Below are 24768 nucleotides of genomic sequence, written 5' to 3' on the forward strand. Positions count from 1 at the left end.
GCCCGCGCACCCATCGCACACTTCCTCCTTCCCCAGCACCGGGCTGCATGCGGGGACACGGGCAGGGACAGCTCAGCCTGCAGCCTTCCTTCCACTGCAGAGTTGGGGTTTCTGTGCTGTCCTCGCAGCAGCCGCACAGCCCTGGGACTGCAGCAATCTGAGGCTGTCCCTGTGTCTGCTCCTGCAGCGGCGATAGCAAAGCGGGGCAGCAAGACCTCTTCCTGCATGCTGCAGGCTCAAATAGAAGAGCATCATCTTATGCACTGCATTGCTTCTGTGCAGGTGGCACGGCAGCTGTGTGAGGTTGGTGCTCACAATGGGTCCCTGCATGGAGAAAACATCCCCTCCTGCCTGTGCTGCGGGGAGGATGTTGGGTCCACTTGTACCCAGATGCAGGCAGTGCTGTGTCCCAACAGCTGATGCAAGGGCCCCGCTGCCAGCATGGGACCTTATTCACCCCCACTGCTGCCTGAGGAACCACAAAGGCAGCTCTAGGGCCGCACTATAATGTGGTACGCACTAGAGTGCAGAGGGAGTCCCTTTCTGGAGTCGGTCCTGTCCCTGTGGGGACCTTCTCTGCATGGGCACAGCCAGAGCCGCAGCCCATGCTCAGAGACATGAGAACCCAGGCAGGTGGACTCCCCTTGGTGACACACAGGCAGTGAGCCCCGTGGTGGGGCTGCGTGACGCCAGAAGCGGAGACAAGCCTCATATTTGGGCACGAAGCAGGTTATTGGAGGCTGGGACCCGGCAGGCGGCTGATAACCCTGCTGATAACGGCTCCCACCGCACCTCGCCATCCCCATTGGCTCCTGCCAGCAGTGGCTGCTGCCTATATCTCCCCCTCCCCATCCTGAGCTGCAGGCTGTGCATGTGGGGCATGATGATGCCTGCCGGGGTGCTGGGGTTGCTATTCTGCGTGCAGCTCTGCACGGGTGAGTCGTGGGGCAGTGGGGTGGCCGTGGGACGAGAGGGAAGCAGAGGGAGGGGGTTGCAGCCATGGGACGGGCAACCCCAGGCTCAGCCACCTCCCCGGGGTGCCCACAGGCAGCGAGGAGCTGCGGCTGGTGGATGGCGGCGGGCGCTGTGCCGGTCGGGTGGAGGTGAAGCACGAGGGCGAATGGGGCTCCGTCTGCAGCTACGACATACAGTGGGACGCGCAAGCGGCTGGCGTTGTGTGCCGGCTGCTGGGCTGTGGCACAGTAGCCCATACGTCCCCATATGCCCCATTTGGGCAAGGCAAGGGACGCATCTGGCTGCATCCATACTTCTGTGATGGCACTGAGTCCACCCTGCAGGACTGCTCTCACTACGGCTGGGGCAACCACTTCTGTGGCCATGAGTGGGATGTTGGGGTGATCTGCTCAGGTGAGTTGGTGTATCTGGGATGAGAACAGAGTGCCAGGACCGCCTGAGCAGAGCTAAGGCCAATCCCTGATGCAGAAGCGCTGGAGCTGCGGCTGGTGGACGGTGGGGGACCCTGCGAGGGGAGAGTTGAGGTGAAGCTGCGGGGACGCTGGGGAACGGTGTATGACAGTGACTGGAACATGGATGATGCTGAGGTGGTGTGCCAGCAGCTGGGCTGTGGCTCGGCTGCTCACACCCAGTTTACCTCAGGATTTTCACAAGACCACAGTACCCTAATGTTGGTCTTTATAAACTGCAACGGAAATGAGAAGGCCATCTGGGACTGCAACATTAAGCATTGGGGTCCCTACAGTCTGTTTGGTTATTATAACACCACTGTGGTCTGCCAAGGTGAGAGCTGGGGACATGCAGCACAGTGGGGAACACATCGCCCACATCCCCCAGCCCAGCAGCCCACCTCTCCTGACAGGGTTCTCCCGGCTGGCTGGAGGGGACAGTGAGTGCTCAGGGAGACTGGAGGTGCGGCAGGGCCGGGCCTGTGTCAGCGTCTGTCACGGCCACGTGGACCTCATGGCCGCCCAGGTCGTCTGCAGAGAGCTGGGCTGCGGTACAGCACTGGCCCTACCGGAGGCTGGACATTTTGGGGCAACAGAGGGGCCATTCTGGCATGGCGCCTTTGAGTGCAACGGCACCGAGCCCCTCCTGTCCGCTTGCACACAGAGGCCTCCTGACATCCAGAACTGCACCCAACCCGCTGCCGTCATCTGCTCCCGTAAGTGCAGGGGGGGTCGTGGATCTGTATCAGCACCATGCAGTGCAGTGTACTTGGGGGGTCCCTCGCTCCACCAACCCCAGTATCCTCTCTTTGCTGCAGCCTACACTGGGTTCCGGCTGGTGAATGGAGATTCAGATTGCACTGGGCGGTTGGAGGTGGAGGCACAAGGGGTGTGGGGGCCCCTGTGTGCCACTGCCTGGGACCTGCCTGACGCCCATGTCCTCTGCCACCACCTGGGCTGTGGCTCTGCCATATCCCTGCCCCCCCCAGGCCATTTTGGGACAGGGATGGGGACACTGCGACGTGATGCTCTCAGGTGCAGTGGGAATGAGCGGCACCCAGGTGAGTGCCCTGTGGAGGTGCTGGGGCAGCCCGCCTGCCCAACTGGGCACACCGCTGCCGTCAACTGCTCAGGTGAGTGTGGAGACCAAGGGAATCTACAGCAGGTGGGGAGCAATGCCTGTTCCCACTGCACAGCCAGGCTGTTGCAGGTGTCACCAAGCCCCTGAGGCTCCACGGTGGGGAAAGCCATTGCGACGGACGGCTGGAGGTGGCCGTGCGCCCCGGTGTCTGGGCCCGTGTGTCTGTGGGGCTGTGGGACAACGGCACTGCCACCGTGGCGTGCCGGCAGCTGGGCTGCGGTGTGCCTGAGAAAATCTATGCTGCGCCGGACAATGGCTTGGGCCCAATGGAGCTGCAGGAGCTGCGCTGTGTTGGCACCGAGGAGCTCCTGGAACAGTGTAACACCTCGGGAATGGCCAAAGAGCCCAGCAAGATTCCTGAGGATTTGGTCATCGCCTGTTCAGGTGGGTGCACAAGGAAGGGCCATGAACAAAACGGTGCCATCCCCATCCCCAGCCCAACACTCTCCCACACAGGGAGCCGGCAAATGAGGCTGGTGGGCGGCCCCGGGCGCTGTGCTGGCAGGGTGGAGGTGTACAGCGAGGGCACCTGGGGCACCGTCTGCCAGGACACCTGGACCCTGCAGGATGCCACCGTCGTCTGTCGCCAGCTGGGCTGCGGATGGGCCCTGGAGGCACCTGGCTCCGAGCGCTTTGGGCCTGGCACTGGGACGCTGTGGCCGGGTGCTGGAGGCTGCTCTGGGACAGAGGATGCTCTCTGGCACTGCCCGGCCCCAGTGCAGCCTGGCTGCCAGCGCGGCGGTGGTGCGGGTGTTGTGTGCTCAGGTGAGTGCCACCATGCCTCTGGATGGGAGCAGCACCACTGCCCTCGGGGTGCAGTGATCCCCTGACCTCCTTGCAGGGCTGCTGGACCTGCGGCTGACAGGAGAAAGCAGCAGATGCCGTGGGCGCCTGGAAGTGCTGCATGAGGGGATTTGGGGTCCTGTTTGCACCAATGGCACCAGCCCTGCCACGGCCTCTGCCGTCTGCCATCATCTGGGATGTGGCATGGGGGGGAGGCTGGAAGAACCCGTCCCTGCAGAGGGCTCAGAGCCCGCCTGGCTGAGCTGGGTGAGTTGTGAGGAGGGGGCCCGCTCATTCTGGCGCTGCCCCTCGGCACCCTGGCAGCTGCAGGAATGCGACACCACTGGGATCATCCACATCGTGTGTGATGAGGACACCGGGGACAGCAGTGAGGCCACCAGCCCAGCCCCAGGTAGCAGCCACCGGGACAGACACACCTCAACAAATGGCTTTGTCCGTGCTCGCTGTCCTCTAACTGCTGCCATGAGATCCCCATGGGGCCTCACGCTTCCCATCACTGCCCCACAGCTCTCACCCACAGCGCTGTCCCCATGACTGCAGCTGCAGCACCCAGGAGTGTGTCAGCACTCACGGTGCTGTGCGTGGTCCTGGGGACGCTGCTGTGCCTGGCCCTGGCCGCCCTGGCTGTTCTGGCACACCGCACATGGGCCCAGTGCCAAGGTGGGCAGCACTCTGGGGGTTCCACAATGCGGGGCAGAACCATGGACACCACGGGCACTGGTGCCATGCATGCTGCCTTGCAGAACCCAGCAAGGATGCTGCCTCTGAGGTTGTGTATGAGGAGCTGGACTACAGCCTGATGCCTGATTACCAGGAAGTGCCCAGCCACACAGGTGGGAGCAGGAGGGTCATCAGTGCCTGGGGCTGTCCCCATCCACTGTCATGTCCCTACACCTCTCTTCCCCTCCAGGCTCCCTGTCCCAGGGCTCAGGGAGAAAACTGTCAGATCACAGTGGGGACGGTGTAGATGAGAGCGACCTCCAGGTCTCCCCAGGTAGGGCCACAGGCACAGAGGTGCACTGTGAGGACAGAAAGGCACTGGGTAACCTTCTGAGGAGATGCAGCCAAACAACTTTGATGGGAGGTGAGAGCATGAAGCCCCTCCTGGCTGTGTCCTCACCACTTGCTTGTCTGTGTCTGTCACAGATCACCCTGCCCAGCCCCAGCACAGCCCCTCACATGGCTACGACGATGCTATGGCTGTGCCGGAGCATTCCCCCACTCCTCACCCCGGGGAAGCCCCCGCACAGCCCCCCGTGGACACAGGATATGACGACGTTGGTGTCAGCACCCTGGGCACATCGCTGTGAGCACGTCATGAGGACATGGCTGGAACAGGGACCTCTGTCCCCAAGAAGGGGCAGCCCTGGCCTTGGCAGCGTCACCTCTCCCTGCCTGGTGCACAGAACAGCAGCAAACTGCTCCATTCTCCTTCCTGAAACTGAGACACAACAGCAAGTTGACTTTTAAAAATAATTTTCTGTAATTCTTTCCTAATGAGTATCTCTTCTTTACTAAAAACCCAAATCTCCGCAGAAAGTCATTTCCAGCCTTGGCTTCTGTACCTGAGTCTGTGTCATGGTTTTGTATTTTTTTTTTGTTTTGGTTTGGTTCTCAGTATTCCGCATCAATACATCATGTAGTATACTGGGAGTTAAAGTGTTAATGCTCCAATTCCAGGCACCTATCCCTGTACGTTACAGAAGTCATGGGATCTGGCCCTTCCGGGTGGGGCGGTCTCTTACTGCCTGGCAGTGGGTGCTGGAGGGTGCTTTCCTGGCCGTTCCAAGCTTTTCAGGTTTGAATCGGTATCGGCAACTCTCTCTCTCTCTCTCTCCTGTTTTATTTGATTTATTAGTCTCAATTTCAATCAGATTGTATTATATTGTGTTATCTTGCATTCCGATATCATAATTAGTAAAATAAGTTTTCCTCCATAGATTGTTTCCGCTGTTTTTTTGTTTTCCTCCCTTCCTTCCCATTTTGCGGGCTGGGAAGGGGAGGGCAGGGGCCTACCGCCCCCCTGTCACGGGTGTAGATTGATCTCGTTAACTCCGTGACAGTCTGTCAGTCGTCCCTCGGGGCTCTGGGGCAAAGACAGATTTCAGAGAGCGCCCGTTTGGCTCTGGGCACGGGGGTAACAACAAGAAGAGTGTGAAAGCTGACAGAGATGAGGTAGGATGGCTCCCACGACTGCTGCGCTGCAGTGGAAGGACAACAAGGACCCCGGGTCCCCACAGGCACACAGGTGCAGGCACGCTGCCACACGCTGTGGTTTCACCCGGCAGGCAGCTGAGCAGCACCCGGCCGTTCGCTCACTCCGCCCCTGCCCCCAGTGTGCCATGGGGGAGAGAGCTGTAAACAGACTCGAGGGGAGATACAAACAGAAAAGGGCAGAATTGGAAAGCCGTTACAGAAAGTCAGATGATAACTGTAGTGCATGCATCTCCACACACAGTCTCAGCCTTTTCACACACGTTCGGAGAAGCAAAGCTGAGTAAGCCGGCTCTCAGCCTGTGCTTGCTGGCAGGATCTCCACTTCTGAGGACACGTCCGTTGGCAGAGGGAAGAGCACACACATGAAAGAGCTCCCTCTGACACAAGAGACATCGGGCCAGGGGTCTGAGCCACCTCCTGCACTTGTCTGTAACCGCAGTCTGTAAGGACCCGCAGGGGCTGAGGTCAGGATTCCCATCCCTGATGTATGTTCCGATGGAAGGTGCGGAGCAGCCGTCCCTGGGGTTTCAGTGAAAGTCCGGGAACGGGCTGTCCTGCCCCATCAGCTCCGTGCCACTGCAGTGTGCCGCTGCCAGGAGGAATGGCGGCCTCCTGGCTGGCAGCACTGGTCCCTCCCGCGCAGGCCGGGCCTTCCCGCCGGGGCCTCTCAGCTGGGCCCGGAGCCGTGCTGCAGTGCCGGCTGGTGCTGCTGGCAGAGCTGTATGCCCGGCCCTGCCGAGCCCTGCTGCCTCCTGGGCCGCTGCTGCCTCCTGGGCCCCGCTGCGACCCGCTGGGAGGCCGTGCTGGTGCTCTCGTGAGAGCAGGGCAGGGCCGGAGCTCTGCACCACGAGCACAGCGGGGCAGGAGCGACGCCCGAGTGCTATCAGCATCCCCATACCGCATGCTGCATCCCCACACCCTCAGCAGGAGCCTGGCCCTGCAGCCATGTTCCCAGGAGCCCCCGGTGCCCACCGAGCTGTGCCACCACGCAGTGACCCTGCAGCGGGGCCGGGCGCTGCCCCACGTCCCAGCCCTGTGGACAGGCAGGGTTTCGCTTTTGAAAGCACCCACACACCCATCGCACACTTCCTCCTTCCCCAGCACCGGGCTGCACGCGGGGACACGGGCAGGGACAGCTCAGCCTGCAGCCTTCCTTCCTTGTGCAGTTGGGGTTTCTGTGCTGTCCTCGCAGCAGCCGCACAGCCCTGGGACTGCAACAATCTGCAGCTGTCCCTGTGTCTGCTCCTGCAGCGGCGATAGCAAAGCAGGAGAGCCCAGATGCTGCAGGCTCAAGTAGAAAAGCATCGCCTTATGAAATGTATTGCTTCTGTGCAGGTGGAACAGCAGCTACATGTGGTTGGTGTTGACACTGGGTCCCCATGTGATGGATAACATTCCCTCCTGCCTGTGCTGCAGGGAGGGCATGGGGCTGCACATGTCCCAGTGCAGGCAGTGTTGCAAGGGGTCGGGGATGGCCCTCCAGCCTAACAACTGCTGCCTTGAGAACCACAAAGGCACCTCCAGAACTCTGCAATCATGGGGTGGGATCCAGGGTGCAGAGACCCAGTTTGGGGGCACTGCTGTCCTTTCTGGGACTTGTACTAAATGGTCACAGTCCATCCTCACCACAGGGACATGCAGCACCCAGGCAGGCTGACTCCCCTTGGTGACACACAGGCAATGAGCCCCGTGGTGGGGCTGCGTGACGCCAGAAGCGGAGACAAGCCTCATATTTGGGCACGAAGCAGGTTATTGGAGGCTGGGACCCGGCAGGCAGCTGATAACCCTGCTGATAACGGCTCCCACCGCACCTCGCCATCCCCATTGGCTCCTGCCAGCAGGGGCTGCTGCCTATATCTCCCCCTCCCCATCCTGAACTGCAGGCTGTGCGTGTGGGCCATGATGATGCCTGCTGGGGTGCTGGGGTTGCTATTCTGCGTGCAGCTCTGCGTGGGTGAGTTGTGGGGCAGTGGGGTGGCCGTGGGACGAGAGGGAAGCAGAGGGGCAGAGTTGCAGCCATGGGACGGGCAACCCCAGGCTCAGCCACCTCCCTGGGGTGCCCACAGGCAGCGAGGAGCTGCGACTGGTGGATGGCGGTGGGCGCTGTGCCGGTCGGGTGGAGGTGAAGCATGAGGGTGAATGGGGCTCCATCTGCAGCTACGACTTCGACTGGGACATACGAGGGGCCAGTGTGGTTTGTCGTCAGCTGGGCTGTGGCACAGTAGCCCACGCGTCCCCATATGCCCCATTTGGGCAAGGCAAGGGACGCATCTGGCTGCAGCCCTTCCTCTGCCGCGGCACTGAGATCAAGCTGCAGAACTGCCCCCACTTTGGCTGGGGCAACCACTTCTGTGGCCATGAGTGGGATGTTGGGGTGATCTGCTCAGGTGAGTTGGTGTATCTGGGAAGGGAACAGAGTGCCAGGATCCCTTGGGTGGAGCTGAGGCCAATCCTTGATGCAGAGGCGCTGGAGCTGCGGCTGGAAGATGGCTGGGGACCCTGCGAGGGGAGAGTTGAGGTGAAGCTGCGGGGACGCTGGGGCACTGTGGCTGACAATGCTTGGGACATGGATGATGCTGAGGTGGTATGCCAGCAACTGGGCTGCGGCTCAGCTGCTGGCGCCTACTTGGCCTCACGATTTCGGTCAGTAGACGGCCCCATCATGATGGCCTTTATTGACTGCCATGGAGATGAGGCAGCCCTGTGGGACTGTAACATTCGGGGCTGGGGTCCCTACAATGGCCCTCATGATTATGACACTGCTGTGGTCTGCCAAGGTGAGATCTGGGGACATGCAGCATTGTTGGGAGCCCATCATCCACATTCCCCAGCTCAGCAGCCCGCCTCTCCCGGCAGGGTTCTCCCGTCTGGTCGGAGGGGACAGTGAGTGCTCAGGGAGGCTGGAGGTGCGGCAGGGCCGGGCCTGGGTCAGCGTCTGTCACGGCCACGTAGACCTCATGGCCGCCCAGGTCATCTGCAGAGAGCTGGGCTGCGGTACAGCACTGGCCCTACCGGAGGCTGGACATTTTGGGGCAGCAGACGGGCCATTCTGGCATGGCGCCTTTGAGTGCAACGGCACCGAGCCCCTCCTGTCCGCTTGCACACAGAGGCCTCCTGACATCCAGAACTGCACCCAACCCGCTGCCATCATCTGCTCCCGTAAGTGCAGGGGTTGTGGATCTGTATCAGCACCATGCAGTGTGGTGTAGGTGGGGGGGTCCCTTGCTCCACCAACCCCAGTATCCTCTCTTTGCTGCAGCCTACACTGGGTTCCAGCTGGCGGACGGAGACTCAGATTGCACTGGTCGGGTGGAGGTAGAGGCACAAGGGGTGTGGAGGCCCCTGTGTGCCACTGCCTGGGACCTGCCTGACGCCCATGTCCTCTGCCACCACCTGGGCTGTGGCTCTGCCATATCCCTGCCCCCCCCAGGCCATTTTGGGACAGGGATGGGGACACTGCGACGTGATGCTCTCAGGTGCAGTGGGAATGAGCGGCACCCAGGTGAGTGCCCTGTGGAGGTGCTGGGGCAGCCCGCCTGCCCAACTGGGCACACCGCTGCTGTCAACTGCTCAGGTGAGTGTGGGGACCAAGGGAATCTACAGCAGGTGGGGAGCAATGCCTGTTCCCACTGCACAGCCAGGCTGTTGCAGGTGTCACCAAGCCCCTGAGGCTCCACGGTGGGGAAAGCCATTGCGACGGACGGCTGGAGGTGGCCGTGCGCCCCGGTGTCTGGGCCCGTGTGTCTGTGGGGCTGTGGGACAACGGCACTGCCACCGTGGCGTGCCGGCAGCTGGGCTGCGGTGTGCCTGAGAAAATCTATGCTGCGCCGGACAATGGCTTGGGCCCAATGGAGCTGCAAGAGCTGCGCTGTGTTGGCACCGAGGAGCTCCTGGCACAGTGTAACACCTCGGGAATGGCCAGCGAGCCCAGCAAGATTCCTGAGGAGTTGGTCATCGCCTGTTCAGGTGGGTACACAAGGAAGGGCCATGAGCAAAATGGTGCCATCCCCCGCCCCAGCCCAACACTCTCCCACACAGGCAGCCGGCAGCTGAGGCTGGTGGGCGGCCCAGGGCGCTGTGCTGGCAGGGTGGAGGTGTACAGCGAGGGCACCTGGGGCACCGTCTGCCAGGACACCTGGACCCTGCAGGATGCCACCGTCGTCTGTCGCCAGCTGGGCTGCGGATGGGCCCTGGACGCACCTGGCTCTGAGCGCTTTGGGCCTGGCACTGGGACGCTGAGGCCGGGTGCTGGAGGCTGCTCTGGGACAGAGGATGCTCTCTGGCACTGCCCGGCCCCAGTGCAGCCTGGCTGCCAGCGCGGCGGTGGTGCGGCTGTTGTGTGCTCAGGTGAGTGCCACCATGCCTCTGGATGGGAGCAGCACCACTGCCCTTGGGGTGCAGTGATCCTCTGACCTCCTTGCAGGGCTGCTGGACCTGCGGCTGACAGGAGAAAGCAGCAGATGCCGTGGGCACCTGGAGGTGCTGCATGAGGGGATCTGGGGTCCTGTTTGCGCCAATGGCACCAGCCCTGCCACGGCCTCTGCTGTCTGCCGTCATCTTGGATGTGGCACTGGGGGGAGGCTGGAAGAACTCGTCCCTGCAGAGGGCTCAGAGCCCGCCTGGCTGAGCTGGGTGAGCTGTGAGGAGGGGGCCCGCTCATTCTGGCGATGCCCCTCAGCGCCCTGGCAGCTCCGGGATTGCGACACCACTGGGATCACCCACATCGTGTGTGATGAGGACACCGGGGACAGCAGTGAGGCCACCAGCCCAGCCCCAGGTAGCAGCCACCAGGACAGACACACCTCAACAAATGGTTTTGTCCGTGCTCGCTGTCCTCTAACTGCTGCCATGAGATCCCCATGGGGCCTCACGCTTCCCATCACTGCCCCACAGCTCTCACCCACAGCGCTGTCCCCATGACTGCAGCTGCAGCACCCAGGAGTGTGTCAGCACTCACGGTGCTGTGCGCGGTCCTGGGGACGCTGCTGTGCCTGGCCCTGGCTGCCCTGGCTGTTCTGGCACACCGCACATGGGCCCAGTGCCAAGGTGGGCAGCACTCTGGGGGTTCCACAATGCGGGGCACAACCTTGGAGACACTGGGGACACCGGTGCCATGCATGCTGCCTTGCAGAACCCAGCAAGGATGCTGCCTCTGAGGTTGTGTATGAGGAGCTGGACTACCGCCTGATGCCTGATTACCAGGAAGTGCCCAGCCAGACAGGTGGGAGCAGGAGGGTCATCAGTGCCTGTGGCTGTCCCCATCCACTGTCATGTCCCCTACAACTCTCTTCCCCTCCAGGCTCCCTGTCCCAGGGCTCAGGGAGAAAACTGTCAGATCACAGTGGGGACGGTGTAGATGAGAGCGACCTCCAGGTCTCCCCAGGTAGGAGCACAGGCACAAGGTGCACTGTGAGGACAGAAAGGCACTGGGTAACCATCTGAGGAGATGTAGCCAAACAACTTTGATGGGGAGGTGAGAGCATGAAGCCCCTCCTGGCTGTGTCCTCACCACTTGCTTCTCTGTGTCTGTCACAGATCACCCTGCCCAGCCCCAGCACAGCCCCTCACATGGCTACGACGATGCTATGGCTGTGCCAGACTATTCCCCCACTCCTCACCCCGGGGAAGCCCCCGCACAGCCCCCCGAGGACACAGGATATGACGACGTTGGTGTCAGCACCCTGGGCACATCGCTGTGAGCAGGTCATGAGGACATGGCTGGAACAGGGACCTCTGTCCCCAAGAAGGGGCAGCCCTGGCCTTGGCAGCGTCACCTTTCCCTACCTGGTGCACAGAACAGCAGCAATCTGCTCCATTCTCCTTCCTAAAACTGAGACACAACAGCAAATTGACTTTTAAAAATAATTTTCTATAACTCTTTCCTAATGAGTATCTCTTCTTTATTAAAAAGCCAAATCTCCGCAGAAAGTCACTTCCAGCCTTGGCTTCTGTACCTGAGTCTGTCAGTCGTCCCTCGGGGCTCTGGGGCAAAGACAGATTTCAGAGAGCGCCCGTTTGGCTCTGGGCACGAGGGTAACAACAAGAAGAGTGTGAAAGCTGACAGAGATGAGGTGGGATGGCTCCCATGACTGCTGCGCTGCAGTGGAAGGACAACAAGGACCCCGGGTCCCCACAGGCACACAGGTGCAGGCACGCTGCCACACGCTGTGGTTTCACCCGGCAGGCAGCTGAGCAGCACCCGGCCGTTCGCTCACTCCGCCCCTGCCCCCAGTGTGCCATGGGGGAGAGAGCTGTAAACAGACTCGAGGGGAGATACAAACAGAAAAGGGCAGAAAGCAGTTACAGAAAGTCAGAGGATAACTGTAGTGTATGTATCTCTACACACATTTGCAGTCTTTCCACACTGTACAGTTAACAAATGTGTATTTAGCAGAGTGGCATAGTTGGGATGGTGTTTTACAGGTTTTACAGTTAGATAGATTATCGTGATGGAAACAGACAAGCAAAAGAAAGGAAATGCTCACTCATGTGCTAAGCTTGCAGTAGAAAACGCCAAAGAGAGGGATCTACAGAAACAGATCATACCCCAGTGGCAACTGTCCCTCACATGGGGTCTAGGAGAGGTGCAGCCAGGCTCCACCCCCTCTGGTCACACCGCTGAATTGCCTTCACCTGTGCTCCTGCAGCTGACTCACTGCTTGCCTCAGGTGATCAATCAGTCATTCAAGCCATGACTCAATAGTTCCCATACACTCCACCCCTTCACGGCATGATCCAGTGATTGAGTTAACTGGAGGGTGTGCCTTCCCTAATACAGAGATCCAAAACATCACGACACTTAAACAATTTCCCGTCGCGATGCATGTTGACGCAATTGAAGACGAGCAATGATCAGTGTATGGTGAAAGTTCGTGCTCTTTCATGGGCCAGTGCTCAGTGGTTTTTCTGGAGGCATGTGGTCGTGAGATGTAGGTCCATCCTATGCTCCATCGGTCCCATGTAGACCATCACTGGGTGTTGCACACGATCAACACTGGAATGCTTCAATGGCATTTCATTCCTCCGGTGATCCTAGAGGCTCAAAGACTCATGAAGAATAATACAGATGTTTCAGGGGTACCAGGAGGGGAGGATCCGCCCTCCAGGGCAAGATACAGGCCGCATTTCTATCCTGGGTCAACACTTGATGTTGTAATGGGGCATGCTCTGGCTGCCCGTTCCATACCTTTTGGGCAGATATCTGTGGCTGCACTAGTGTATCAGGCACAAAAGGAGGTGTCCTGATCTGCCATAGGGATGTGATGGCGGTCCCTTTAGCAGTGAGGATCAGAGTGTTGACCATAATATCAGGAGGCCACGTACCGATTACTGGAGGGACTACCGACCTCCAGTAATCATCCCCAAGGTGCAAGTAGGCCACACCACTTCGGTCCTACCTGCACCTTCCAAGGCCGTTTTATTCTATGGATACCTGGATCTAAATTCTCAGGGGCAGGGAGCAGAAGATTATTTTAATTGCCAGTTTGGGGTCTTACCTGATTATCAATGCCCGTAATTTGGATCCTAAGCGGGGGTCCATGTTGTCTGTAGCATTTTCAGGCACTGGGTCTGCCGTCTCTAGCCCTTTCATTCAGGTTCTGCAGGGTTTCATAGAGTCTTTTTGTCCACCCCTTCAAGGACTGAGAGTCTGTCTTCAGGGCAGCTCTAACATTTAATGAGACCTGCCTCCATTGGATCATAAGGCAGATAGAATCACCATTCAATGTTATTTTTTTCCTGCCCAGCACTGTATCGTTGCACCAGTAAAATGAGTACCTTTGTTGCTCTCGATGGCTTGAGGTGTCCCATAGGCAGACAGCAGCTTAGTAAGTGCCTTAATAGTATATGCCTGGTTTGCTCTCGGTGCTGGATAGCCTGCAGTAGCCCACTTGCAGTGTCGATGCAGGTCAGGGCATATCTCGCCGCCTCAGACTAAGGCAGGGACCCAATGTAATCAACCTGCCATCGCTGGAGAGGATTGTGTCCTCTAGCAAGATGGGCTGTTGTTTCAGGCAACGATCTCGGTCTCATCTTGGAGCAAGCGTAGCAGTGTCAGCATGCCTGGGCGATGTCAGATAGTTGCACAGGCAGCCCCCATGTTTTAGCAGCTGCCCACATTGTCTTTTGTCCAGCATGCCGTAGCTTCTGATGTAACCAACGGGTGATGTTCCTCAGATGGTGAATTCTCAATCCATCGAACTTGGGCCAGTGTGTCTGCTTTGTCATTTCCCGGTGACTGCAGGGCTTGGTGACCAGAAACATGGTAGCCGTGTGCAGTCCTGTGTTTAACTGCATTCCATATGCCTAACCACATATCCCTGCCCCAGATGGATAGTCCATTCCTGGGTGTCCCACTGTGCAATCCAAAGAGTGAGCCCCTGGTACGCAGCCCAACTATCCGTACAGGTATTCAGAATACCATCACCAGGTTCCTTGGTTATAACTATCCACACAGCTCGCAGTTCTACCCATTGGCTGCTCTGACCATCCCCCTCGTCAAACAGATTGTCTCGGTGGAAGGATGGTATGCTATCGCTCTCCACTTGCTCAGGTTGCCTTTGCTGGACCCATCTGTGGACCCAGATCTGATAGGACCTGATAGGGTCTGATATGAGGCACCTATCTTCAGGGATAGGATATTTCCCCTCCTGAACAGGACTCTTCTCTGGTGGAGTAACCAATGTTTCTTTTGGTGCATCACCATGATACGTCAGTGGGCCTAGGATCTTCTGGAGTTCTTCTTTTAGTGGTGATGAAGACAGACTACTTCTCTGGCTGAGATAGGCGACCCATCCTGCCTCTGTTTGTGCCTGGTCTACCCCGTCTTAGGAATGTGGGTCAGATCTTCTACCCACCTCTGAATCAGCAGGGTGGTCTTAACTATGATTTCAGCTGTTTGGGTTATCGGCCGTACCGCTTGTAATGTGGAGTAGGCAGCCAATAACTGTTTTTCAGTCATACTATATCTTTCTTCTGCTCCATGCCAGACCTGGGACCAGAATCCAATGGGGGTCCAAACAGAACTCTGGCATTGCCACAGGCCCCAGCCAAAGCCATCCTGAGTGACATGAATATCCAACTCGGCTGGGATGGTAGGATTGAATATACCCAATGCCTGGGCTTGTTTAACTGCCAGTTTTGCCTGTTGGAAAGTGTCCTGTTCTGTTCTCCCCCAGTCCCATAGCTGCCCCTTTTTCGTGAGTCTGTATGATGGCCTGAGCAGCTGCACTAAATGAGGTATAAATGGACACCAGTATCCCAATATACCTAGAAACTCTGAAGAGTAAAAGACGGTTCACAGAAATAAAGGATAAAAGATAGTTTACAGAAGCAAACGTGCAGAGGCTGCTAAAAGGATGAGGACGGCAACAAGCTGGGATTAAAACAATGGGGGGGTGAGGACAAAGATAAAAATTTTGAGAACAGCTCGAGGACGTTTTGGTAAGTAAGTGATGAGATGTCCACAAGGCAAGTTAGAACTGGATCAGGGGCTACCCCTCCCACAGGGTCAAGAGTTTGCAGCAAGGAAGACTACGATCCTTCACAAGGAAGACGATGAGCCTTCATCCCACTACCACCAGGAAGAGACCCCACTGCTCACGGCGCACGCGCAAGAGGGAAGAACCATATGCTGATGGGTTCTCAAAAATGTAGTGAATATGTATGTGAATTCCTGGAAATCATTGATTATGTATTAGTTCGGCCTATATCTGTACTAAGCTTTTGCCCTACAGTGTGCAAGTTAGGTGGAGCTATCCCCCTTGCACCAGGGCGTATGCGCATCACTACTAAACATACCTGTTCTATATCCTTATTCAGGCTGTAGGGTCTGATTTCTGCATGTCAACTCCTGCAGCTGCTTTTGGTGTTGTAGGGACTGGGAATGCCTGAACCTTATCTATGACAGCACTGGTAGTACTTAAGTCTTTCCTGACCAAACTACCCACAGGAATTTTACAGACAGGCCTGGACCTTGCACCTTCTGAGGATTTATAGCCCATCCTCTTTCTTGCAGATAGGCAATAAAGGAATCTGCTGCTTCTCCTGCTGCCTCCAGCGAGTCAAATGTCAACAGGAGATCATCAATGTAATGATATAAGTTAACATAATCAAGTTTTCTCCAATTTGCCAGGTCACACGCCACTAGATTATGGTAAATGCTGATGAATGCATGTATACCCTTTGGCAGGATCTGAAAGGTCCACTGCCTGCCTCCCCATGTAAACGCAAACTGATGTTGCAACTCTTCGGCAATTGCAATACTGAAGAACTCATTTGCTATATCTAGAAGATAATGGTAGGTTTTTATCTCCCTACACAATGCGTCCATTAGGGAGGCAATATTGGGTATGGCTGCATGAATAGGCAAGTTCCCTAATTTAATTCTCTGTCCACTGTCATTCTTCGTTTCCATCCAACTTTCGCACTGGCCATATGAGGGAATTATATGGGCTATGCCAACTTTTTCTAATTCCTGCACCATTCTTGATATTTCATCTTGTCCACCCGGAAGTCTATACTATCTCATATTAGTAATCCAGCACGGTTTTGGCAGGCAAATAGGCTCATGCTTCACATGGCCTCTCAGTATTGCCTGTACCGCCCTGACACTAATGCACCTTTGTCAAAGTCTGAACTTGCCCCCAGTTGCCTGGAGACCCAGACTCCATAAAAAGTCTATGCCCAAGATGTACTCTGGAAGTGGGGCAATAAACACATTATACTCCTGGGATGGGAGACGCCCAGTTTCAACCACGTTTGGGTGACCAGAATGGTCCATCCCCCAGAACCACCAATCATCACACTATCAAATTCAGTCCGATCTCCGTAAATTATTGATGTTTACACACCTGTGTTAACCAATGCCATAACCCTCTGAATATTCTCCCGGGACCAAAAAATTGTCAACTCTACATAGGGGAACTAACATCCCCTGTCACGCCATCAATTGTCCTGTGGCTAAGTCTTTTGTGCTTGGTGGCTCAGGTATCGTGGCCAGAGTCACCTGAGGAGGCTTCTTCCTTCTACAAGGAACTAGAAAATCTTCCAAATGTCACGTTGCTGGTGGTAATTTGTCACTAATTCTTACCCTAGATTTTTTGGGAGTGATTTTGAAATTTTTGATTGTTCTTCAACTGCTTCCATAGCTGAAGGAGGACATGATTGGACTGGCGATCAATTTTTGCAAATTGATGAACCCCAGCCCGGATTAAGTCATGAAACACTCGTTTTTGGGATACCCATATGGGTCCTGATTGAGGAGTGGGTCTCCTGGTTTTAATAACAGGAAGAACCTCTGCCTCTTCCAATGATCGAATACTGCACCTGGTCTGAAGGCGCTCTGTCTCCCCTAGATCGGCTACCAGCTGGGCAGTGTGTTGGAGCACGGACTCTGAGGTTACTAGAGGGTTTAGTATAGAAACAAGTTCCATACAGGTGGGAAGGAGCCTGTTGCAGGATCAGGTCTGTCATGCCTGCTGAGAATCTTATCACGTCCATCAACCAATCTATTACCAAGTGGTTTTCCTTGGTATATTGGATGCCAGCATATAGCCTCTGCACAAGGTGCTAATTTAAAGATTTCTGGCCCATTGAGCATAACACATTCTGCTCCTGAATCCCATAAACTCAACAGCCAAGCTTGCATGCTTTCTCTGGGCCTTTGTCAGAATCACTGCACCAGGTCCATTAATTCTATGGCTGTATAAGGACAGGCTGTCACATGGAAATGGGGTTGGGCAGGGGGCCACTGATTGAGGGCATGTCTGCTGGGCTTTTTCTTTCTTTTTTTTTTCCTTTTGAGTTACTGTAGGATGTATCTCAATGGGATCTGCGGCAAGCAGAGCTTCCACATCTGATTTAGAGGTTTTATCTTCTAGATCGACCAGGTCCATTGATTCAGGAACCAGGCTACAATCCATTGAGATGTTATGGACCTGCCCTATTGGGAAATTCCGGCTTGATTTTTTCCCTGTCAGCATCCAGAGTCCTCGTTCTAATTTTTCTAAGCAGTCTCATAATAATTTACTTTCATTTTCTAAAGTATTGGCTCTCGTTTTGGCCTGAATTAAAGCATTTAACAGTGGATATATCGCAGTAGAAGCAGCTAGCTTCTGTTCTTTTGTAACCAACATATCTCAGGTCAAACCATGAAAATAACATGCCATGTGAAATGCAGGATATTTCCCATAACACGCAGGGGACCCCCTATTTCAATCACGGTCTCCAGTTCATAGTAAGGCAGCCCCAGAAATCCTGGGATCTGTTTAGGAATGGCTTTGTTTATGGGAGTAAAGTTCACCCCTCAGACCAATTTACAGATATTCCAAAAGTAATGCTTTTTTTTTTTCTTTCTTTCTTTTTTTCTTTTTTAAAGTGTTTTTGGCCAGGCTGGCACACCAACTGTACAACCAACAAACGTACAGAGAGCAGAGTGGTGGGGTTAAGATGATATTTTAAAGGTTTAATAGTAAGAAAGATTATCGCAGCAGAAAGAGACAAGCAAAAAGAAGTGAAAGGCTCACCCACATCCGAAGCACACAGCAGAAAACTGGAGGGAGCTCCAGAAAGAAATGACAGCCCAGTGGAAATCGTCCCTTACAAGGGATCTAGGAGAGGTGCAGCCAGGCTCCACCTCTTCTGGTCACACAGCTGAATTGCCTTCACCTGTGCTCCTGCGGCTGACTCAGTGCTTGCCTCAGGTGATCAATCAGTGGTTCAGGCCATGATTCAACAGTACCCATACACACACATTTTGATAAGCAAACCTGAGTAAGCTGGCTCCCACCCTGCGCTTGCTGGCAGGATCTCCACTTCTGAGGACGCCTCCGTTGGCAGAGGGAAGAGCACACACGTGAAAGAGCTCCCTCTGACACAAGAGACATCGGGCCAGGGTCTGGGCCACCTCCTGCACTTGTCTGTTACCGCAGTCTGTAAGGACCCGCAGGGGCTGAGGTCCGGATTCCCATCCCTGATGTATGTTCCGATGGAAGGTGCGGAGCAGCCGTCCCTGGGGTTTCAGTGAAAGTCCGGGAACAGGCTGTCCTGCCCCATCAGCTCCGTGCCACTGCAGTGTGCCGCTGCCAGGAGGAATGGCGGCCTCCTGGCTGGCAGCGCTGGTCCCTCCCGCACAGGCCAGGCCTTCCCGCTGGGGCCTCTCAGCTGGGCCCGGAGCCGTGCTGCAGTGCCTGGTGCTGCTGGCAGAGCTGTATGCCCGGCTCTGCCGAGCCCTGCTACGGCCCGCTGGGAGGCCGTGCTGGTGCTCTCGTGAGAGCAGGGCTGGGCCGGAGCTCTGCGCCACGAGCACAGCGAGCCGGGAGCGACGCCCAGGTGCTGCTGGCATCCCCGTCCTGTTGCATCCCCGCACCCTCAGCAGGAGCCCAGCCCTGCAGCCGTGTTCCCAGGAGCCCCCGGTGCCCACCGAGTCGTGCCACCACGCAGTGACCCTGCAGCGGGGCCGGGCGCTGCCCCACGTCCCAGCCCTGCGGACAGGCAGGGTTTCGCTTTTGAAAGCACCCGCGCACCCATCGCACACTTCCTCCTTCCCCAGCACCGGGCTGCATGCGGGGACACGGGCAGGGACAGCTCAGCCTGCAGCCTTCCTTCCACTGCAGAGTTCGGGTTTCTGTGCTGTCCTCGCAGCACAGTCCTAGGACTGCAGCAATCTGCAGCTGTCCCTGTGTCTGCTCCTGCAGCGGCGATAGCAAAGCGGGAGACCCCTGATGCTGCAGGCTCAAATAGAAAAGCATCATCTTATGCACTGCATTGCTTCTGTGCAGGTGGAACGGCAGCTGTGTGAGGTTGGTGCTCACACTGGGTTCCCATGTGATGGAAAACATCCCCTCCTGCCTGTGCTGCGGGGAGGGCATGGGGCTCCACTTGTCCCAGTGCAGGCAGTGTTGCGAGGGGCCGGGGATGTCCCAACAGCTGATCAACTGCTCAGCACATGGACCTTATTCACCCCACTGCTGCCTGCAGAACCACAAAGGCAGCTCTAGGACTCTGCAATAATGTGCTATGCACTAGAGTGCAGAGACCATTTTTGGAGTCGGTGCTGTCCTTGCTGGGACCTTCTCTGCATGGTCACAGCCAAGCCCCACCCCAGAGACATGCAGAACCCAGGCAGATGGACTCCCCTTGGTGACACACAGGCAGTGAGCCCCGTGGTGGGGCTGCGTGACGCCAGAAGCGGAGACAAGCCTCATATTTGGGCACGAAGCAGGTAATTGGAGGCTGGGACCCGGCAGGCGGCTGATAACCCTGCTGATAACGGCTCCCACCGCACCTCGACATCCCCATTGGCTCCTGCCAGCAGGGGCTGCCTATATCTCCCCCTCCCCATCCTGAGCTGCAGGCTGTGCATGTGGGCCATGATGATGCCTGCCGGGGTGCTGGGGTTGCTATTCTGCGTGCAGCTCTGCATGGGTGAGTCGTGAGGCAGTGGGGTGGCTGTGGGATGAGAGGGAAGCAGAGGGGCAGGGTTGCAGCCATGGGACGGGCAACCCCAGGCTAAGCCACCTCCCCGTGGTGCCCACAGGCAGCGAGGAGCTGCGGCTGGTGGATGGCGGTGGGCGCTGTGCCGGTAGGGTGGAGGTGAAGCACGAGGGCGAATGGGGCTCCGTCTGTAGCTACGACATACACTGGGACACGCGAGAAGCTCGCGTTGTGTGCCGGCAGCTGGGCTGTGGCACAGTAGCCCATACGTCCCCATATGCCCCATTTGGGCAAGGCAAGGAACGAATCTGGCTGCAACCATACTATTGTGACGGCACTGAGTCCACCCTGGAGGACTGCTCTCACTACGGCTGGGGCAAGCACTTCTGTGGCCATGAGTGGGATGTAGGGGTGATCTGCTCAGGTGAGTTGGTGTATCTGGGAAGGGAACAGAGTGCCAGGATCTCCTGTGCAGAGCTGAGGCCAATCCCTGATGCTGGAGCAGAGGCGCTGGAGCTGCGGCTGGTGGACGGTGGGGGACCTTGCAAGGGGAGAGTGGAGGTGAAGCTGCGGGGACGCTGGGGAACGGTGTATGACAATGCCTGGAACATGGATGATGCTGAGGTGGTGTGCCAGCAGCTGGGCTGCGGCTCAGCTGCTCACACCAAGTTTACCTTACAATTATTACAAGACCACAGTACCCTAATGTTGGTCTTTATCAACTGCAATGGAAACGAGAAGGCCATCTGGGACTGTAACATTAAGCATTGGGGTCCCTACAATTTTCGTCATGATTATAAAGCCACTGTGATCTGCCAAGGTGAGAGCTGGGGACATACAGCACAGTGGGGAACACATCGCCCACATCCCCCAGCCCAGCAGCCCACCTCTCCTGACAGGGTTCTCCCGGCTGGCTGGAGGGGACAGTGAGTGCTCAGGGAGGCTGGAGGTGCGGCAGGGCCGGGCCTGGGTCAGCGTCTGTCACGGCCACGTGGACCTCATGGCCGCCCAGGTCGTCTGCAGAGAGCTGGGCTGCGGTACAGCACTGGCCCTACTGGAGGCTGGACATTTTGGGGCAACAGAGGGGCCATTCTGGCATGGCGCCTTTGAGTGCAACGGCACCGAGCCCCACCTGTCCGCTTGCACACAGAGGCCTCCTGACATCCAGAACTGCACCCAACCCGCAGCCATCATCTGCTCCTGTAAGTGCAGGGGTTGTGGATCTGTATCAGCACCACGCAGTGCGGTGTAGGTGGGGGAGGGCCCTTGATCCACCAACCCCAGTATCCTCTCTCTGCTGCAGCCTACACTGGGTTCCGGCTGGTGAATGGAGATTCAGATTGCACTGGGCGGGTGGAGGTGGAGGCACAAGGGATGTGGAGGCCCCTGTGTGCCACTGCCTGGGACCTGCCTGATGCCCACGTTCTCTGCCACCACCTGGGCTGTGGCTCTGCCATATCCCTGCCCCCCCCAGGCCATTTTGGGACAGGGATGGGGACACTGCGACGTGATGCTCTCAGGTGCAGTGGGAATGAGCGGCACCCGGGTGAGTGCCCTGTGGAGGTGCTGGGGCAGCCCGCCTGCCCAACTGGGCACACCGCTGCCGTCAACTGCTCAGGTGAGTGTGGAGACCACGGGGAGCTCCAGCAGGTGGGGAGCAATGCCTGTTCCCACTGCACAGCCAGGCTGTTGCAGGTGTCACCAAGCCCCTGAGGCTCCACGGTGGGGAAAGCCGTTGCGACGGATGGCTGGAGGTGGCCATGCGCCCCGGTGTCTGGGCCCGTGTGTCTGTGGGGCTGTGGGACAATGGCACTGCCACCGTGGCGTGCCGGCAGCTGGGCTGCGGTGTGCCTGAGAAAATCCATGCTGCGCCGGACAACAGCTCAGGCCCCATGGAGCTGCAGGAGCTGCGCTGTGTTGGCACCGAGGAGCTCCTGGCACAGTGTAACACCTCGGGAATGGCCAGCGAGCCCAGCAAGATTCCTGAGGAATTGGTCATCGCCTGTTCAGGTGGGTGCACAAGGAAGGGCCATGAGCAAAACGGTGCCATCCCCATCCCCAGCCCAACACTCTCCCACACAGGCAGCCGGCAGCTGAGGCTGGTGGGCGGCCCAGGGCGCTGTGCTGGCAGGGTGGAGGTGTACAGCGAGGGCACCTGGGGCACCGTCTGCCAGGACACCTGGACCCTGCAGGATGCCACCGTTGTCTGTCGCCAGCTGGGCTGTGGATGGGCCCTGGACGCACCTGGCTCTGAGCGCTTTGGGCCTGGCACTGGGACGCTGTGGCCGGGTGCCGGGGGCTGCTCTGGGACAGAGGATGCTCTCTGGCACTGCCCGGCCCCAGTGCAGCCTGGCTGCCAGCGCGGTGGTGGTGCGGGTGTTGTGTGCTCAGGTGAGTGCCACCATGCCTCTGGATGGGAGCAGCACCACTGCCCTCGAGGTACAGTGATCCCCTGACCTCCTTGCAGGGCTGCTGGACCTGCGGCTGACAGGAGAAAGCAGCAGATGCCGTGGGCGCCTGGAGGTGCTGCATGAGGGGATCTGGGGTCCTGTTTGCGCCAATGGCACCAGCCCTGCCACGGCCTCTGCCGTCTGCCGTCATCTGGGATGTGGCACTGGGGGGAGGCTGGAAGAACTCGTCCCTGCAGTGGGCTCTGAGCCCGCCTGGCTGAGCTGGGTGAGCTGTGAGGAGGGGGCCCGCTCATTCTGGCGCTGCCCCTCGACGCCCTGGCAGCTCCGGGATTGCGACACCACTGGGATCACCCACATCGTGTGTGATGAGGACACCGGGGACAGCAGTGAGGCCACCAGCCCAGCCCCAGGTAGCAGCCACCGGGACAGACACACCTCAACAAATGGCTTTGTCCGTGCTCGCTGTCCTCTAACTGCTGCCATGAGATCCCCTTGGGGCCTCATGCTTCCCATCACTGCCCCACAGCTCTCACCCAGAGCGCTGTCCCCATGACTGCAGCTGCAGCACCCAGGAGTGTGTCAGCACTCACGGTGCTGTGCGTGGTCCTGGGGACGCTGCTGTGCCTGGCCCTGGCCGCCCTGGCTGTTCTGGCACACCGCACATGGGCCCAGTGCCAAGGTGGGCAGCACTCTGGGGGTTCCACAATGCGGGGCACAACCTTGGAGACCACGGGCACCGGTGCCATGCATGCTGCCTTGCAGAACCCAGCAAGGATGCTGCCTCTGAGGTTGTGTATGAGGAGCTGGACTACAGCCTGATGCCTGATTACCAGGAAGTGCCCAGCCACACAGGTGGGAGCAGGAGGGTCATCAGTGCCTGGGGCTGTCCCCATCCACTGTCATGTCCCCTACACCTCTCTTCCCCTCCAGGCTCTCTGTCCCAGGGCTCAGGGAGAAAACTGTCAGATCACAGTGGGGACGGTATAGATGAGAGCGACCTCCAGGTGTCCCCAGGTAGGAGCACAGGCACAAGGTGCACCGTGAGGACAGAAAGGCACTGGGTAACCTTCTGAGGAGATGCAGCCAAACAACTTTGATGGGGAGGTGAGAGCATGAAGCCCCTCCTGGCTGTGTCCTCACCACTTGCTTGTCTGTGTCTGTCACAGATCCCCTTGCCCAGCTCCAGCACAGCCCCTCACATGGCTACGACGATGCTATGGCTGTGCCGGAGCATTCCCCCACTCCTCACCCCGGGAAGCCCCCGCACAGCCCCCCGTGGACACAGGATATGACGACATTGGTGTCAGCACCCTGGGCACATCGCTGTGAGCAGGTCATGAGGACATGGCTGGAACAGGGTCCGCCATCCCCAAGAAGGGGCAGCCCTGGCCTTGGCAGCGTCACCTTTCCCTGCCTGCTGCACAGAACAGCAGCAATCTGCTCCATTCTCCTTCCTGAAACTGAGACACAACAGCAAATTGACTTTTAAAAATAATTTTCTGTAACTTTTTCCGAATGAGTATCTCTTCTTTACTAAAAAGCCAAATCTCCGCAGAAAGTCACTTCCAGCCTTGGCTTCTGTACCTGAGTCTGTCAGTCGTCCCTCGGGGCTCTGGGGCAAAGACAGATTTCAGAGAGCGCCCGTTTGGCTCTGGGCACGGGGGTAACAACAAGAAGAGTGTGAAAGCTGACAGAGATGAGGTGGGATGGCTCCCACGACTGCTGCGCTGCAGTGGAAGGACAACAAGGACCACGGGTCCCCACAGGCACACAGGTGCAGGCACGCTGCCACACGCTGTGGTTTCACCCGGCAGGCAGCTGAGCAGCACCCGGCCGTTCGCTCACTCCGCCCCTGCCCCCAGTGTGCCATGGGGGAGAGAGCTGTAAACAGACTCGAGGGGAGATACAAACAGAAAAGGGCAGAAAGCAGTTACAGAAAGTCAGAGGATAACTGTAGGGTATGTATCTCTACACACATTTGCAGTCTTTCCACACTGTACAGTTAACAAATGTGTATTTAGCAGAGTGGCATAGTTGGGATGGTGTTTTACAGGTTTTACAGTTAGATAGATTATCGTGATGGAAACAGACAAGCAAAAAGAAAGGAAATGCTCACTCATGTGCTAAGCTTGCAGTAGAAAACACCAAAGAGAGGGATCTCCAGAAACAGATCATACCCCAGTGGCAATTGTCCCTCACATGGGGTCTAGGAGAGGTGCAGCCAGGCTCCACCCCCTCTGGTCACACCGCTGAATTGCCTTCACCTGTGCTCCTGCAGCTGACTCACTGCTTGCCTCAGGTGATCAATCAGTCATTCAGGCCATGACTCAATAGTTCC

The 24768-nt window shown here is 57.5% G+C and overlaps 2 protein-coding genes across 3 annotated transcripts; both read left to right on the top strand.

The window, feature by feature from the left end:
• Positions 1-780: 780 nt before the first annotated feature.
• LOC146544255 (scavenger receptor cysteine-rich type 1 protein M130-like) lies at positions 781-5308 on the top strand. 2 transcript variants are annotated; one of them, XM_085224437.1, is made up of 12 exons: positions 781-935; positions 1048-1368; positions 1444-1758; positions 1838-2140; positions 2243-2557; positions 2635-2949; positions 3022-3330; positions 3407-3763; positions 3877-4029; positions 4113-4202; positions 4280-4363; positions 4516-5308. In XM_085224437.1, exons 1-12 carry the CDS (start codon positions 872-874, stop codon positions 4677-4679), a joined length of 2790 nt encoding a protein of 929 aa, XP_085080563.1. In that variant the 5' UTR covers positions 781-871; the 3' UTR covers positions 4680-5308. The 2 variants fall into 2 exon arrangements, with proteins under 2 accessions (XP_085080563.1, XP_085080564.1); XM_085224438.1 differs by having other exon boundaries at positions 3407-3760.
• An 879-nt stretch (positions 5309-6187) lies between these two features.
• On the top strand, positions 6188-23759 carry LOC104911081 (antigen WC1.1-like). The gene is given in 23 exon segments (XM_085223836.1): positions 6188-6629; positions 7653-8363; positions 8443-8745; positions 8846-9088; positions 9166-10009; positions 10011-10408; positions 10718-10807; positions 10886-10969; positions 11122-11252; positions 13914-14110; positions 19940-20010; positions 20123-20443; positions 20525-20839; positions 20919-21221; positions 21323-21637; positions 21715-22029; positions 22102-22410; positions 22487-22840; positions 22957-23109; positions 23193-23282; positions 23361-23456; positions 23597-23677; positions 23680-23759. Coding segments are annotated over 23 exon segments (6246 nt in total).
• The last annotated feature ends 1009 nt before the right edge of the window (positions 23760-24768 follow it).

Source organism: Meleagris gallopavo, chromosome 5 (assembly GCF_905368555.1).
Source record: "Meleagris gallopavo chromosome 5, MGAL_WU_HG_1.1, whole genome shotgun sequence".
NCBI classification, from domain to species: Eukaryota; Metazoa; Chordata; class Aves; order Galliformes; family Phasianidae; genus Meleagris; species Meleagris gallopavo.